This window comes from Argentina anserina, chromosome 7 (assembly GCF_933775445.1).
Source record: "Argentina anserina chromosome 7, drPotAnse1.1, whole genome shotgun sequence".
Classification (NCBI taxonomy): Eukaryota; Viridiplantae; Streptophyta; class Magnoliopsida; order Rosales; family Rosaceae; genus Argentina; species Argentina anserina.
In genome coordinates this window covers 15144592-15162802 of record NC_065878.1, presented here as the reverse complement: position 1 = coordinate 15162802, position 18211 = coordinate 15144592, and the positions used below count along the sequence as shown (strand labels likewise).

Genomic DNA, 18211 nt, shown 5'->3' with positions numbered 1-18211 from the left:
TATATATATATATATATATATATACACACACAGTCCCTATCCAGAGTGAACCTTCACTCTGAAATTACAGAGTGAACCTTCACTCTGAAATTACAGAGTGAAGTTCTAATTTTGACACACTTTTTGGTCAATTTTTTTCACCATAAGTTATTCAATATTTAGGTATGCTATTCAAGATCATCTCTACAAAATTTCATCCAATTTGGATATTGCTAAGGTATTGAAATTAGATTAAATTAATGAACGAACTAAAGTTGTTCAACGTGAACCGTTCGTGTAAATCTCGATTTTGAAAGCTCAAACCATTGTTAAATTGGAAGAAATTTTGTAGAGATGATCTTGAATAGCATACCTAAATATTGAATAACTTATGGTGAAAAAATATGACCGAAAAGTGTGCCAAAATTAGAACTTCACTCTGTAATTTCAGAGTGAAGATTCACTCTGTAATTTCAGAGTGAAGATTCACTCTGTAATTTCAGAGTGAAGATTCACTCTGTAATTTCAGAGTGAAGATTCACTCTGGATATAGACTGTATATATACATATATATATATATATATAAGGAAACACATTCTTTGGTTGGAAAGGTTTTTGAAGTTAATTAGGATTGTTTTTGCATGGAATATTATTTAATTATTTCCTAAGTGCACTCACGGATTTTTTTAGTAAATTTGTTAATGAATTTAACCCTATCTAGGTGGTGGAGCCGTGCATGATATATTTTCCTTTTTGTAGTAGATATGCATTAAGTAAGTGCGAGAAGTTTATTCTCTTATAAATAGACATTTCAGAAATTGTGAAGGGTAGAGATTTGGAGTATATAGAATAGGTTGTGATACCTTTGTATTGATATTGATACACTCATATCTCTCATATATGATGTAGTGCTCATTATAATAGAGCTTCTTACAAGTTAGCCCGGAATGCTAGTAAAGAGGTCATGTTAGTACATCTATTTGTAAAAGCTCTAATCTTAATTACATCATTTATATTTTGTTGTGTGTTTAAGCAAAAGTATTGATTTTTATTTGCATTCTTGCACTTGAGAATCAATGATCTTTGTGATTACAAAATATGTGGTTTTGTGTGAAACATTTATTTATCTCACATGCATTATATATACATGTTTATGGGAAAACGATTTTGGTAGATCAAGGAAGAAAAATAGAGACACGGACATAAGAAAAAAAGATGAAAATAAGAGGGAAGAAATCCACATCAAATAGGAGTTTTGTGCTAGGAGATCTTAGTGACTCCATTAAAGACCTTCGTGATAGCATCGACAAACTTAGTGAAGTCGACGTACGTGTGATTACAACGATCTTAGTGAGGTTGTATCAACACTTGAAGCAACGATCTTAGTGAAGTTGTTTCATACTTGATTGTGACTATCAAGTAAGAAGTATTTTTACTTTTGAAAATAATATTATTATTGATTAAGGTGTAATCATTATAATATCGTTTATTCAATAGAAAAGTAAAATTCTTCTACATCTGCTGCTATTACTCGTTATTGTTCTATCTTGTATTTTCATCTTTGACATGGATTTCGTTCATAGACTTATAGAGGCAATAAGTCATGGCATAAACAGCAGTTGTTGGTCTGCAAATGGGTACGTAAATTGAAGCACAAGTTCACTCGAACAATGGTTTCTTTAGAAACTATTGAAGCACAAGTTCACTCGAACAATGGTTTCTTTAGAAAACAAGGCAGCAGCTCAAAATCACTTCCTAATACACCACATAAACAATAACAATTGTAATTAAAAGTCGGAAGCTTTTCAGGATCAAAATACATACCATAACCAAACTACTAGCAACAATTTGGGTAGTCATACTCTTCTGGCTCAAACTGCATCATAAAATTACATGAACAAATCCTAAAATAAAGAACAGAATCAAAACAGAAGCTAGCCAAAACCAAAAGCACTAATCCTAACCCACCTGATATAGAGGAAGAAGGCATAGATTAACATCGAGAATGCAGGGCTGTGTCCACATATGTCCATCAAAACAAAGCTAACATAGTGGAACAGAAGCTACTTGTTGACAGAGACTTTTGATCACAAAGGCTGGCCTAGGAAAGCTTGGGGCACAAAGAAAGTTCATAAAGTACAAAAGAACCCCTTATTCATTTGGCGCCAAGACAAGTTTTCAAAATTGCAACACCCAACTTGTAGTTACTGTAAAATTCAAACTCTGGTAATTCAGAGCACTTCAATTTTACCTAAGATACCAAAATTACCTCGCCGGAGAGTGAAAATTTGCATATCAAGAGGGTCACTAGCAATGTAAAATTTCACAAAAGTAGTACACAAAATGCATTCAAGAGAATTATCCTTCTCATATAGACATCAAAGCATGTTCAAGCTCCTGGTAAAGCAGTTCCAGGCAATCATGCACATTTGCATTTTTCTGATATTTACCCAACTAGTATTTTTATCAATACATGGCTAGGTAAAAAGAAGCTAGCTAAAATACTAATCTGATTAATGGTAGCAGCATTGAGGGGAAAAAAATTCAAAAAAGAAAATTAAAAATATGGGATACACAATTTGGAGCTGCAGATTTCTCTCCAGTGCCTGCGTGAATCTCCATCCGGAGATTCTGAGGGAGAGAGTCAAGAAGAAACTAAAGCCCTCCGCCCACCAGCAAGAACAGATTTGAATGTGAAACCAAAATGCATGCTCAAACCCCAAATCAAAACGACGACGTAGCCCTCCACTTTTCACCCTTACCCTCCCTCCATTTTTTTCACTACTTTGTTTTACAGTTTTACCTTTTTCACCTCTCTGCGTTCTCATCCGACGATGACTGAACCTTCCTCCGTGTGGTGAGCAAGCAGCACAAGAAGCGCGCGCCGTCCGATGGGACAGCTGTCCTGAACGCCTTGGTTCCCGCCGCTAGATCCCTCACGCCGTTCATCTCCTTCAGCGCCCTCTTTACCGCCGCCGGAGACGTCAGCTTCGAAGGCGACTTGTACGCCGGAGACGCCGGTGTAGACTCGCCGCTGTCCGAATTCTCCACCGACTCGTTGCACGAGGACGTTTCCCTCGACTCGCTGCCGGAGAAGTTCTCCGCCGACCTAGCCAGGCTGTCTCGCCGGCGCCGGCGCCGGAAGCTCTCGCCCTTGCCCATCAAATCCTGGTACCCGATCGCCAAGACATCATCGAGCTCCTTGGACCACTCCGACTCGTGATTCACCAGCGCCGCGACGTTGAGAACGCCGTGGAACCTCCCTGACGGCCGCCGCACCTGGAGCGCCGTGAACGACGGCATCTTGGAATCTAGGTCGAGAAAGTTGCTGAGGATCAACCGGACGGTGCCGACGAGGCGGTCCTTGAAGGAACTGACGGCGTAGATCTCGACGGTGATCCCGGAGGTTTCTCTGGCGAGGAATTCGGAGGAGACCTTGAAAAGAAACCGATCGTTCCAAGTCGGGTTCTCGGCTCCGACTTTGTCGACCCGGGTCCGGATCTTGTGGCTGGAGTCGACCCAGGCGACGGCGTAGGTCTTCATCCGCCGCAGCGTCCCCGACGGGACCTGCAATCCCTGGCCGGAGATCAGGTTGATCTCCAAGACGTGCACTTTCTCTGCCACCGCTCCTCCTTTCTTCATTTCTTTTTTTCCGGCGAAGAAGCGAAACCGACGGTGAAGATTGGATTCAAGAAGAGAAGAAGGTGGCTGAGGGAACGGACGGTCCTGATTTGAAGTGGAGGCAGTCGGGGCAAGACATGCCCGGGTGAGGAAGAAACCTCTAGAGAGAGAAAGAGAGAGGAGAGAGAGAGAGAGACCGCGGGGGTTCTGCAAGAAACGAAGTGGGGCCCGCGCTGTGGGTATATGAGATTTGAGGGGGGAAAAGTCCAGGTTGGATTGAGTGGAGTAAATTGTGTGGTTACAGCTGTGGTGAAAGTTAAGACCGAGTGGATTTGCCCTGGCATGATTTAACCGTTTGTTTTATATTAAGCAAAATTGAAACTTTAAAGGCCTTGACAAAGAGAAATTGTCTGGAAATTCTCCATGCACCAGCTCCTCCAAGTGAAATTTTTATATCTAATATTTTCACTGTTTATTCAAGATTATCCCGAATGTATTTGTGGGGAATTACCTCATTCACAAGTTATTGTATCGCCGAGAAAATAATTCTATTATGTATTTTTCTATCATTAACGACTCAAGAAATATATTACACTAAAAGATATGGAATCGCGAGGAAATAAATTTGTTGAGATTGACATCTCAAATATCAATCCATAGTAGTAGTAGTGTAGTTACAAGAGCAAATTCTGATTTGATGTACAACTTCTTCATTCATTAGTAACAAATTCTGATACAAGGCTCACATCCCAGATATACAAGGCTCACCATTACAACATTGCAATTTCGTTTCAAGACAGAGAAAGAGAGCATCAGAATCTGGAAACCTTTAGTCATTGCAATACCAGCGTTCTCCTTCTAGTGATTGCTTGCTGGTTTGACACAGGAAGACCGAGATGATGCAGCCCTACTTCTTCTTGTCCTTAATTTCTTCTTCTTGGCCAACCTTTTCTCTAGATCTTTCACTCTACCAGTGAGGTTGGATATCACTTGTAACTGGTCATTTCCTGCTGCCATCAGCTTCTGCATCATTTCCCTTAGCTTCTCATTCTCTTCAATTAGCTTCCTCGCACCTTCATTGCCCACGACAATTCCATCACCCTCAGTTGTGATTGGTGTTGCAGGCAATGGCTCATTCTTCCCAATGACGGCATCTCCTCCCGCAGTTTCAGCATCTGATTCTTCATTTTTGCTTTCTTCAGCTCCAGCTTTGTTTGTATTCACCTCAGTATCTTCTTCATAGTCTCTTCTACTTTTCTCAATTTCATCCCCATTAGGTGCATTAGCATCAACCATTGTAGACAAGCAGGTATCACCACCATCAATCACATCTGAAGGCCCGTTTTCATTCATCATATCTTGAGCGCTCATCTCGACAGGTGAGCTCAATGTCTGTGATACAACTGTTTGAGAGACTGCTGTCAAAGGATCAGCAAGACTAGCTTCATTTAGGTGATGCTGCCCAACCTCTGAATCAAGTATTATATCTCTTGTGTGCTCCTCATCAACTTTGCCACCCACCTGTATTGACTTCTCAATTGGTCCCTCCTCCTGTTGCAGAACCAGTATTTCTTCCTCCCCACATTTTGATACATCATTTTCCTTCACTACGTGAACTTCATTCTTCTTCAATTCAGGAATCAATTCGGGAAGCACACCACTGCCTGCATTAGCTGTGCCTAGTTGCAATAGCTCATGCATCTCCGCTTCTTTCTCAGTTGCATCATCAACAGCTGTTGGATAAGTTATATCAGGTGACATAGTCAACCCCACTTCCCCACCTGGTTTCGATTGATCCTTGCTCATTTCTAATGCTTCATCGTTTCCAAGCTCTGAAGCAGCAGGCTCAGTATTAACAGCTACTTGAGCCAACTCTGGACCACCTGCAACCTCTGAAGTGGTTAAAATAACACTATGGTCCGGCTTGTCTTCTACAGGCATTGCAGCTTCACCGGATTGCTCAAGCTCAGACACACCACTGTTCATGTATGTATCCACCACCAAATCCTGTCCAGCACTAAGTTGTTCACCAGCGCCATCTTTCAATTCTACTGTAGGCCCTGAATCAAGATTCTTAGAATTTAGATCACTATCCGCAGGAAGATCATGCTGGTCATTCTCAGGTGCCGTGTGCGGCTCTTTTTGTTTAGAGAGTTCTGGCACCTCAACCTCCACAGCAGAGGGAGAGTTCATGGTGTGAGTCACGTTCCCCTGGTAAGTCTCTAAGACAACATGACTGTTATTACTGATACCATGGGACGATTCTTCACCAACTTTTGCCACTTCCTCTACTTGCTGCTCTGACATGCAGGCAATGTTGTCACCATTAGCATTGAGCTCTTCCTCAGATTTAACAGCGGATTCTGTGTCTTGGGATTGTTTTGACATTACATCATCAAGCTTTTCCTGCAAAAGTACAAGCTCCCTTGCCAAGGATCTTCTCATGTCTCTGAGACTCGGAAGCAAACCCTGTTGAGTAAAAACAAATACCATGTAAGAAAATTTCATATATCTTCAAACCATAAACCAAAAAGTTTTCCTAATTATAAGTTCCCAGAATCATGTAACTATGAGCGAGGAATACTTAACTTTCTTCAGTATAGATATGTGCATAAGCAATTTTCACATGTATGGTTTCCCATATAGGTTAAACTTCTTATACAAGATATAGAAACAAATGAAACTACGAACATTAAGTAGTTTGGCAGCTGCATACCTGAATTGTATCCAGCCTAAGAAGAAGTCTCATGATCGTTTCTCCAATTACCACTCTTTGCTTATCATCCTTCTTAAGATCCGAAGTCTCTAAGGATATGATTTGATTCCGAATATCATTCACCTGCTCATGTATCTCAGTTATTTGCTTCAACTTCTTTAATGGTTCCCACCTCCTTGCCAAGAACCCACGGTAGGCCGATTGAATAAGAACAGCCGCCGCTACATCTGATAACCTCTTTTTCTCAAAGTTACTTCCATCAGCCACTGGTAAAACTGACTCCTCAATATTCTTCGCCTCGTCCACATTCTGAGCTGTTGTATCTCCACACTTTCCTGTTCCTTGATCTTCATTGAACTCACGTTTGCTTCCATTTTTGCCAGCTTCCCCAACAGTTGGCTCAGCGGAAGCATCTTTACGATTAATAGGAACCTGAGATGTGTGCATTGATTCCTTGCTTTTGCTAATTTCCTTATGCACTACCTCAGTAACTTTCTCCTCCTTGGATGGAATCACCTCCTTTCCATTTTTTTGGTGGGGCTGTTGATTTTGCTGTAAGTTCTCTGGCAAACTTGAAGCACAGGCCTTGGTAGTGTCGGTCGAAGTGTCTTTCTGGACATTTTTATGACCAGGAGGACTTGGAGATCGTGAAGTACCACCAGCATTCTTCTTTTTCGTACTTAGCAAGGGATCGACTCTCAGACAAACAGGAGGTAGCTTAGATGACTTCTTTGGGGATGAGGACCGGCTTCGAACACTGCTACCAGAAGGTTTGTTAACTAAACTGTCCTCCACATGCTTCACAGAGACTTCTCTTCCTCTCTTAGTGTCTTCCGAGTTGTCCTCCTTAATAGGTAATTTGACATGCTTCACTGGTATGACTTTCTGATTAACTTCTTTTTCATCTCCTTTTGGATGCCCAGCATATTTATCTTCATTGAATCTAGTCTCACTAGCAACAGCTTGCTTCTTCTTTTCCTCATTCTCCTCCTTATTTTCATAAGGGAACCAGAAGAATGGAAATGGGATTTGCTTCTTACGTTCTTCAGTCTGCTGCTCCTGAGATGCATCCATGTCCTTGTGTTTCTTTTCAGCCCCGTCATGCTTATTATCGTGAGAGGGCATCCAAAAAATTGGAAATGGAAATTCCCTCTTTATGTCCTCATTGCATTGATCTTGAACCCGCTCACCAGTTCCACCTTGCATCAAAGTTTCCATGTTGTTCATGTCAGTAGGAAACATAACCTGCCTTTGATTTCCCTGAGATTTCAAACTCTCAGCAGGTTTTGCATCACTTGAAGTCTTCTTTTGCTCTCCAATATGATCTGGACCAGTAATGTTCCTGTGCTCCTTTTCTGGAATCCACAAAATTGGATAAGGGCAGTTCTTCATTTGCGCTGGAACTAATGATTCATTCGCCTGCTTCTGAACAACATCCTCTCATTCTTGTTCTTCAATCCTCACACCCTTATTTGCATTCTGGTGGCTGTGATTAGGACACCCACAGCAGTGATGACTTCCCGACATGTTCTTGTCATATTCATACTTAGGAAGCTCCATCGAATAATGAGGAGGCGGAACATAATGAATGGGGTAGGCTTCATGATACGGAGCAGGATAACCACCAGAAAAATGCATTGGTGATGGCATTGGAGTTTGAGGGTAGGAAGGTCTGAAACCATTATAACCAGGAGCATTATTATGGTCACAGCAAGAATAGCATGGCATAGGGTTTGGATAGCCAAAGTTGCCACCATAAGGCCAAGGCACACATCCCATATGTGGGTTTGGTTGGTAAGGTGGGTAAGGATATTGAAGGAAGGAGAAGGACTGACTTCTCTGCTCTGGGTGTGAATCCATGTATCCGTACATTGGCATCATTTTTCACAAGCTTCTTCAACACACAGAAGAAACCCTCCCAAAAAGAGTCTCGAAAACACCAACAATTTCTGTCAATCAACAAAACAGGATCACAAATCAGTAAGGCTGCAAGAAAATGCTCATATTGCAATCTACAATTATATCAAACAAGGAACAAACCTCAATTATTTCTAGCTGATTGATTTTTCTCAGACAACTAATATGAATTCGAAGATACAAAATCACATCCATACATGGATTACATGCCCCATATAAAAAATTTAATTTCAGCCAAAATGTACCAATTCGAAAGCAAAAAAACAAACTTCACAGAACCACCACATAAAAGAGAATTTTTCAAAAGTTCTAAGCCACAAAATAGAGCAAGAGAATCCTAGTGAACTTAAATCACAGCAGCACATGAGGTTACAATCACAAGACGTAAACTTGCATTCAGATTAATGAATTCTTACTCCATTCAAATTAAGGAATTCTTAAACCCACATGATACTGCAAACTTCTGTAAAGCAAAATGATCAATATCTTCAAAGATTGTTCGATTCATATAAAACCAAGCAAAATGATCAAAATCTTCAAATCAATGATTTCTTAAACCCAGGCACTACAATTACAATAATGCAAGATCACATTTCGTTATAATTGAGGATCCCAATTTCTCTAAATTCATCCTACATGAATAGCAAAAACAAAAACTCGAATCCCCACTTCAAACTGTCATAACATCCAACAACAAGATGAAGATGAAGATGAAGAACTTACAGTTAAAGTACACAGCCGAACGGTTCCACAATCCAAATGACTCAGTTATCGGAGTAGGCGAATCGGTCCACAAACCCAACAAGAAGAAACACGGGATGTTTTGTTCTCTCTTTGGCTTCTGTTTTGTGTGATCAGAGCCTTGTGTCTGAGGGGAAGAGTTTGAGACAGAACCCATTTTATAATAAGGAATAGAAAGCGAAGGGAAAATCTAGTGAAGATGAAAATGAAGAAAGGTCAGAGCTTTTTGCTTCGAGATGTTTCCCGCGTCTCCTACACTGCGGAATTTCTCGAGCTTTCTGGTTTCTAACAAGACGGAACTGCCGCTTCGTTGTACACGTGTGCTAATATCTTTTTTTAACGTCTAAGTTTGTTTTTTTTTTCTTTCAGAAAATATTTCTAGCTGAAATTTTCAGAGAAATTTTGAAAAATAACTTTTTTTCAGCACTCAAATTGAAATTTAACCATATTTTTCTAAATTAATAAAAAACAACCACATGGAGCAAAACTCATAATTACTCTTGTTAAGTTCATACACTAAGAGAATGAAACTCCATTGAGTACGTTAAATGAAATAAAATTTAATCAAAACCTAAACTCATCGAGCCAGGTCCATCGATACCAAAATCTACCACCTCCGCTCCTAATTGTATTCTCTCCATCATAACTACAAGGCCTTGGATCCCAAACTCTATATTCATCGTTTCTATCTGTATGAAACATACAGATTTGATATACTTTGGGTTTCTTCTTCTTTTCACCCTATATATATATATATATATATATCTCTTTCTCTCTCCCACAACTGAACTAAAAAAAATCATGGATATTGCATCCCTAGAGAAGTTTATATAATTGAAAATCAAATTAAAGTTGGAAATTAGGTGCTCTCGATGACTGATACTTTTACTCTCAATGAAACCACTTCGATCAATTTTCATTGAACCAATGAACCCTTGTTTTAATCGGAAGCATGAGTTTTGCATTTAGTAATTGAACAAGAATATTTAAGTCTGTTCATCCCTTAGTATGGTAATTTTTCATTAGTTTGAGAAAACATAGTTGTAAATCAATTTGGATACCAAAAAAAGACAAGTTTTCAAAATTTTACAAATTTTCACCACAGTTTTTACATTCCACACGCATTTTTCAGTTCTTTTACCAAATCACCCTTCTATATCTTAGTCCCCACTCTTGATTCTACACTCATTTCACTTAAATAATTGATCAATCGTCTTCTCTATGCATCAATTTGGTGCAAATTGAGCTATTTCTTCCATGGCCGATGTGAATGCAAACATAGTCTTTGAGTATAACTTGGATTTCTAACAGCCGAGATTTTGGAGTCTTTGACGACATAAAATGGATTTTTTAGGGCCTAGGGGAGGAGAGCAGAACATCGAGAAACCTCACTATAACAACGGGTAACAGTTGAGCACGGTCTTATTGTATTGGTAGAGTAGGACACGGTGTCATGGTCATCGTCAAAGTTGTAGCTTTGTAGGTGTGACAATATGAGAAGAAGAGTATTCATTGGAAAAGAAGAAGAAGAAGAAGAAGAAGAAAAAAGGAGTAAGGAGAGAGAAAGACATGACATATAAGGAGAGGGGTATTTTGGTAAAAGAAATTAAAAGGGAATGTGGAATGTAAAAATAGGAGTGCAAAATTCAGCTCCTTAGAAATAAACCACATTTTATAACACAACCTAATTTCAGTTACTAAAATTAATATATGTATATAATTATTGGCTATAGGGTTTTCTAATTTTGTGTATAATTTTTGCAATTGGTTTGGTTTATTCCTTGCTTGTACCAAATAAAAAATTTACATAAAACTTTTAAATATTAAACAAAATACATTCATATTACACAAAGTACTAAAGATATATGAATCACTATACAAAATATATTAGAGTTCCATTAATACATCCAAAAGACTTTGTACAATCATATCTCTTAGTATCACCATTTATTGTCTTCCCGTACTATCTTCTTCATGCTCATTAGTCATTATCATCCATATCCTCACCGATTGTTTCACTCAAATAATCGTCATCTTCATACGCTCAATAAACTCCTAAGGGAATAAAACCCAAATTGATCTCTTCCATTGAAACTATAAGTACCAATTTACTATTCTAGTACTAACATGAATTAATTTGACATAATTGAATGCTTTTAATCATGTATTTGAAAACGGAAAAAAATATTTTGAGGGGTGACACATAGCAAAGTTTCATTTGTTTTCCAACAAAACATTGTAATTGGTAGTATTTAGTAAGGTGTCAACACGACATTAGGGGGTGCTATGACACCCTTACCGAGAAATGTTTTAGTCATCTTGGAGAACCACGTGACAATGTCCAATAGCTATTCATTCCAATCACCATTTGATACCCAGAATTTAATAAAAAAATCATAGTTAAGCTATTTTACCAAAAACTATTTTAGTTTTTTTTCTAAAACATACACCCTACACTTTAAAACCCAATACCCTACACCACACACTCTAAAACCATACACCCTAAATCATAAATTCTAAACTCTAAATCCAAAATCTTAGTTCAAAATCATCAATAGCCATAAATGTCATTTCACAAATAATAAAAATATAATTTTAGTATAATAAATCCACGTGTCAAAATATAACAGGTGATGATGACTATTGTACATTACCACGTGGTTCTCCTGGAGGATTGAAAATTGTTTCCACCCTTACCCCTGCTCGTAGCTTCGCCCCTGCTAATTTGTACTAATTTTTTTCTATATTTAAACTTCAAAAGTCTAGGCCCTGTGGTAACATTTATGAAAATTGTTTTAAAAGATAAGTTTTTAAAATGAAAATGAGAAAATGAAAATGTGAAACGTCAAATTGATGTTTTCACTTTTCATATGTTAAAGTGAAAATATTTTTAAATTTCCACATGGTTTGCACATGACTTGAATATAAAGGAGACACATTGAATTAGATTAATCTTCTACTTTTGAAATAATTGAGGGGGCTTTGGGGTCACTTATTTGGTATATCCACCCCAAAATTTGACATGTCGTCCTTGACAAATGAAAAATATCAATGGCCCTATTGTTGGAGGTATATTCTACTACTTTATGAAGCGAATTCAACGGAGGAAGTGCAAATCAACAATTTTTACCAAGTTTAAGAGGTAAATTGACTCAATTGCAAGTTCAGGTGCAAATTAACAATTATGGCTACGTTTGGGGTGCAAATATGTATTTTTGCCTTTATTTTATGAGAATGTTTTCATTTATATACAAACCCAATATATATACACACAGTGAAAGGTGTTGACATATCATATAGTTATATAGTGGCAGAACTAGAAGCTTTTTGTTAAGGGGGCCAAATATTAAATTCATAATATATTATTTTTATAAAAAAATTGCTACAAAAATCCATTATACATAGTATTGTTTTACATAACAAAAGGTAAAATTGTCTATTTTTAAAGCTATATTAACATTCTCCTTTGATATTATTGAATCCCAAGGTAATTAAAGGCAATTGATGAAGGTAATTTATTACATTTTTTTGTTAACACTGAATAATTAATGTAAAAATCTTTGTAGGGGTCAGGGCTCCCTCTGGCCCCTTAATAGTTCCGCCCCTATTGTTATGTATATATAGTTATATGTAATGGCAAGATCATAACGTTATATATATAGTTATATGTAATATTCAAGTCATAAAGTTTATATATATAGTCGTATGTATTTTTCAGATCATATAATTATATAGGTGTGTGTACGTATAACTTATATGGAACGTGATCCTAAAAGACTTATGATAGAAAGTTTTTTTTCCTTAAGATATGATTGAAATTATTTAAAGAGAAAAAACTTGATATATATAACTTTTCTCAGACACATATATAGTTTTCTTTTATACTTTATATGTCTATAAGAGTAATTATACAATGTATGTAGATTATATATATCTACATATCTATATAGATATATATATATATATATATATATATAACTATATATATACGTGTGTATATATATATATATATATATATATTAGTTATTAGATGATATACTTCAATGATCATAGATCTATTATAAACCTACAAACCAAATTATGAGAATGAGAAGTTCACCTTCCTTACTTCTAGTTGAAAGTCATCAATATGTGGGACAACTTCATCAAACAAATTTCCCAAGGATGGGCAAGCCTCCAATCTGCTCGAGGTCCAAAAGAGATATAAACATCTCACATTGTGATGTATGAAGAGTGTTTGTGTCTGGACACCAACTCATAGAAAGCTCTTACAACATGAGCGACACAATCATAGTTGAATAACGAGGCAAACATTGCTTGATAGAGGCATGTCTTTTGAATATATTCTTTATTTATATTTAAAATGTCTTCTAACCATTCCCGATAACATTATGTGTATGTAAAACAGAGGTTTGTTCGAAACGTACTCCACCGCACAGAGTTGCACACTTGGTCCCTAAGAAGTTTAAATGGCGTATGAGAAGCATTCTGATCATGATGTGCAGACTGCAACAACAAATTTTTCGTACTTTGTTTCTCGTTACTTGACTTGGATGGTTCAAAGGTGACTAGTTGATGAGTCGCTACATGAGTCTACTGTGAGATGTGAGATGTGAGCTGAGTCATCATATGACGGTGCTTTAATGGCAAGCGCCCTGGTTAGAGAAAGATACACAAATAAAGTGGTTCTGGCATATAGTGCGTCCTGGATGATGTATGTCACATTCTTGAAACTCTTGAAAGCCTTCATGCCGAATATAATACGCAAAATATAAACCCCTTTGAGTGATTACTCTCTATCTAGGAAGAGAAAGTAATCAAGTGTTTATGTTGTATGTGTTCTTCGATCACCACCAAAATCACACATGCAAAACCTAAACCACTTTAAGTGTTCACTCAAGTCTAAGAAGAGAAAGCAATTAAGTGTTTAGGTTGTCCGCGTTCTTCAATGATTGTTGGAATTTTACAAATGAAAAGAGCAAAAATTCTAGTTACCAAGTAAACTTGCTATCGTGTTAAGGAGTTAAAAACAATAAATGACATGTTGTTGCATTGATCATATTGCAATGACGTCAATATCACTAGAGAAAAGACAAATAAAAAGGTTGACAGCAAATAAATCATCATAGAATAAACCAAGGACTAAAATATCGATGATCGTGTATATATCGATCTTCGAAAAGTGATGTTTGTTAGATCAATTATGTACGCTAAACATCTTTAAACATTATGAATGAAAATCCAACTATGTTTTATACAATATATATTGTACATATCATTTTCAACATTACATATTCAATCAAATTATTAAATAAAAATTTGTAACAAATGGTCGTAAAATTTTGAGTAGCTAGTGTTCCTTGTAACTCGTAGAATTTAGCTAGTTTTTGGTCACTTGTTTAGTATATCCGCCCCAAAACTTGACATGTCGTCCTTGACAAATGAAAAGATCGTTGGCCCTATTATTAGAGGTATATTTTGTTGCTTTCTGAAGCCAATTTAATGGAGGAGGTGCAAATTGACAATTTGTACCAAGTTTAAGAGATAAATTGACTCAATTGCAAGTTTAGGGTTCAAACTAACAATTATGACTAAGTTTTGGTGCAAATTGACATTTTGTCTATATTTTATGAGAATGTTTTATTTATATACAAACACAATATATACACACACTGAAATGTGATGACATATCATATAGTTATGTATATAGTCATATGTAATGGCAATATCATAACGTTATATATATATATATAGTTATATGTGATGTTCAAATCAAATTATTTATATATATAGTCGTATGATTGTCAAATCATATAATTATATATGTGTGTGTATGTATAACTTATGTGGAATGAGATCCTAAAAAACTTATGCTTGAAAGTTTTGTTTTCTTAAGACATGATTGAAATTTCTTAAGGAGAAAGAATTTGAACTTATAAAGTATAAAATAAAACTACATATATATCCGAAAAAAGCTATATATATATATATTTTACTTATTAGATGATATACTTCAATGATCATAGATCTATTATAAATCTACAAACTAGACTTACAGATAGATTGATGATTAGACTCTGCCACTCCGGTAAATAGTTGACATGAACTTTGATCTCATCATATAGAAAAATGTTGGCTCTTGAGGTAATGTTAGAGTAACATAGTAGCTGTTGAGCATGAGAACTAGTGGTTACATTGTATATTTGCCAGCTGAATCTTCCTAAACACTAAGCAAGCCAATGTGGATTTCTAAACGTGCATCTTTTCTTCCTCTTGCAAGCAAAATTCCAATAGCTGAACTAAACTTTAGTGTTAAAGCTTGGCTACAACTGCCATCTCATTCTTAAATTCTTCTACATCGTGATCGGAGTTCCTTGATAGCCTCTTGATAACTATTTTTTTACCATTCAAATGCAAACTCTTGTAGACAACACCAAATCCACTCTCACCTAACTTATTATCATCAAAGAAATTGTTCATAGCGGCTTGAATGGTACAAAAATTAAATCTCAAAGACTATGCACTAGAAGTATCATTCTCACCACTTGGATATGATATTGTATTGAACTTATTTCTTTCCCTCTTAGTAATGAGGCAGTAACTTATAATAAAAAAAGAACTAAAGAGACAGTAAGTGCAACTGCTATTATCATAATCGTTTTCCCAGAGATTTCGCTTTTACCTTTCCTAACTGAGCTTGGAGGGGAAAAGGGTCGATCTTAGAGTTGTGGCAGTGCCAAGTATCCGAGGCATATGATTCATATTGACTTGGATTTTAACACTATATACGGCCTTACTATCTTAAAACCTATCATACAACATGTCACCTCCAAATTTGGCCACTGTCAGGGGCGGTGCCAACGTTGCTAGGTCCAGGAGCTTGTCTTCCACGCCCGTATTTCGGGACATCCAACCGTGCCGGTACGTTCGCAGCGGGTATGTTTGATCTCGTCACTTTAGCAATATCTACAAAGCCGTCGGGCATCGAATCCGCGACTTTCTGGAGGTCGATAATGCGTTGCACTTCTAACTCACTTTGAGCAGTGCGGGGATCATAATGAGACATAGTGGGGACACACCACGTCAATTCCTGACGTTCATTTGGAATGATAACATTCCCATCTCCCCCTAACGACGGGAAGCATGTCTCATCAAAGTGACAATCTGCAAATCTTGCAGTAAAGAGATCTCCGGTGGTTGGTTATAAGTAGCGGACAATCGTTGGGGAATTATAGCCAACATAGATACCTAATCGTCTCTGAGGACCCATCTTAGTACGCAGCGGAGGCGTAATAGGCACATAAACGGCGCAACCAAAGATGCGTAAGTGTGAAATATTGGGTTCGTAACCAGTTACCATCTGGTATGCACTAAACGCTTGGTTAGCCGCGGGTCGGAAACGAATAAGTGTCGCTGCATGCAACACTGCATATCCCCACGCAGAGACCGGCAGGTTAGTACCCATAACCATTGCCCGAGCAACAAGCTGAATACGCTTGATGGTAGCCTCTGCTAGACCGTTCTGTGAATGAACATGAGGAACGGGATGTTCAACTTCGATCCCAATAGACATGCAGTAATCATCAAAAGTTTTGGAGGTGAATTCTCCAGCATTATCCAAACGAATGGATTTGATAGTATAATCGGGGTGGTGAGCCCGAAGTTTGATGATCTCAGCTAATAACTTAGCAAATGCAGCATTCCTTGTGGATAGCAATGCGACGTGTGACCAACGCGTCGATGCATCAACCAATACCATAAAATATCGAAAAGGTCCGCATTCTGGTTGAATAGGTCCACAAATGTCACCTTGGATACGTTGTAAGAATGGAATGTTCTCGGTTGAAGCCTTAGCAAAAGAAGGACTTCCTTGAAATTTAGCAAGAGAACAAGCTTTGCAAAACGAGCGATGGGCATCAGAAATTGCCATGGAGGCATGTGAAAGCACGGGAGGCATCACAAGCTCCTGTGAAGGAGGGGATGCCGCCACCGACGGCATGAAAGCCGTGGAGCTGCCGAGTGAGGCATGCTCGGCCTCACCATGCGGTGCATGGGTCGGCACGGCCTCACCGTGCGGAGCACGGGTGAGGTGATCCTCCAATCGCTTCCGGGACTTGAAAAATGGATGACCATGTGAATTCTTAAGAATTCTAATCATCATATCACGTCCAGAGTGCCCGAGACGGGCATGCCAAAGCATATAAGAGTCCGAATCACAAAAGTTGCGTTCAACCGCATATGATTCAAAGATCCGAATGGAAGTAAGATACAAACCATTCCCAAGACTCTTCATCTTCTCTAAGATGCGGCGTTGGCCTGCTTTCTCAGAGGTAACGCAAAGATATTCCTCTCCATTCTCAACATAAGTATCAAGGTGAAAACCATTGGCACGTATGTCCTTAAAACTTAGCAAGGTGCGGGGAGACTTCGGCGCATAAAGAGCGTCTACGACGTTAAGAGTCGTACCATTAGGCAACATGAAAGAAGCAGTGCCTCTTTCTTGAATGATGGATTTCGAGCCAATCATTGTAGTCATCGAAGAAGTCGAAAACACTAGATCCGTGAACAACTGCCTGTGCCGTAGGACAGTGTGGGTGGTTCCGCAATCAGCTAGACATTCGATTTCACCGCGGGACATCTACAAAATGATAATTAAGAGAGTCAGCGACACGGGAACAATTCTATACAATACGCCGTAGGATATTGTAAGAAAGGGAATCGGAATGAAGGTCGATCCCATCGAATGTATCACATGGCAATAGTACTACATTCTTCAACTAAAGAGTTGGAAATCATGGTATTGAAGCAGTGAAATACCAAACAGTAAACGAGGGTGGTATAAACCATCCAAAAATGGTGTGGAAACACACACAAAGAGTACCGGTGAGTGCATATAACGGACTTGGAGAAAACCGGAAAAACAAACCGGAAAACCATGTCAAAAGAACTCTAAACCGGGTGAATTTTGGACGAGGAAAACGTGGCAGCAGGGGCTGCTGCAATATGCCGGAAGAATCACGAGAAAACGACGAAAAAATCGTCGAAAAACTCGGTGGAAAACCGGCGGCACCTATTGCCGGAAAAACCGGCCGGCGGCTGTCGAAACTGGCCGGTATGGAGGCCGGGACTTCAGGTCCGACAGGGGACGCCGGCAGGAGCCGAGTGGCGGTGCCGGAAACGCTGGGAAATGGCCGGAAGACGGCGAATACGCCGGCAAAACGTGCCGGAAACGCCGGA

The 18211-nt window shown here is 38.4% G+C and overlaps 2 protein-coding genes across 2 annotated transcripts; both read right to left on the bottom strand.

Annotated features, from left to right (window-relative positions):
- Nucleotides 1-2333: 2333 nt before the first annotated feature.
- On the bottom strand, nt 2334-3786 carry LOC126803969 (uncharacterized). The gene is made up of 2 exons (XM_050531710.1): nt 2783-3786; nt 2334-2595 (listed from the first exon to the last, which is right to left on the bottom strand). The coding sequence occupies exon 1, from the start codon at nt 3619-3621 to the stop codon at nt 2788-2790; it is 834 nt and encodes a 277-aa protein (XP_050387667.1). The 5' UTR covers nt 3622-3786; the 3' UTR covers nt 2334-2595; nt 2783-2787.
- A 492-nt stretch (nt 3787-4278) lies between these two features.
- Nucleotides 4279-9137, bottom strand: LOC126803927 (BAG family molecular chaperone regulator 6). Its single transcript, XM_050531660.1, is given in 3 exon segments — nt 4279-6069; nt 6317-8265; nt 8957-9137. Coding segments are annotated over 2 exon segments (3492 nt in total). The 5' UTR covers nt 8198-8265; nt 8957-9137; the 3' UTR covers nt 4279-4458.
- Between the last annotated feature and the right edge of the window lie 9074 nt (nt 9138-18211).

Coding starts and splice junctions, on each gene's coding strand:
- LOC126803969 (XM_050531710.1), bottom strand. CDS start 3,621: ATGAAGAAAGGAGGAGCGGTGGCAGAGAAAGTGCACGTCTTGGAGATC.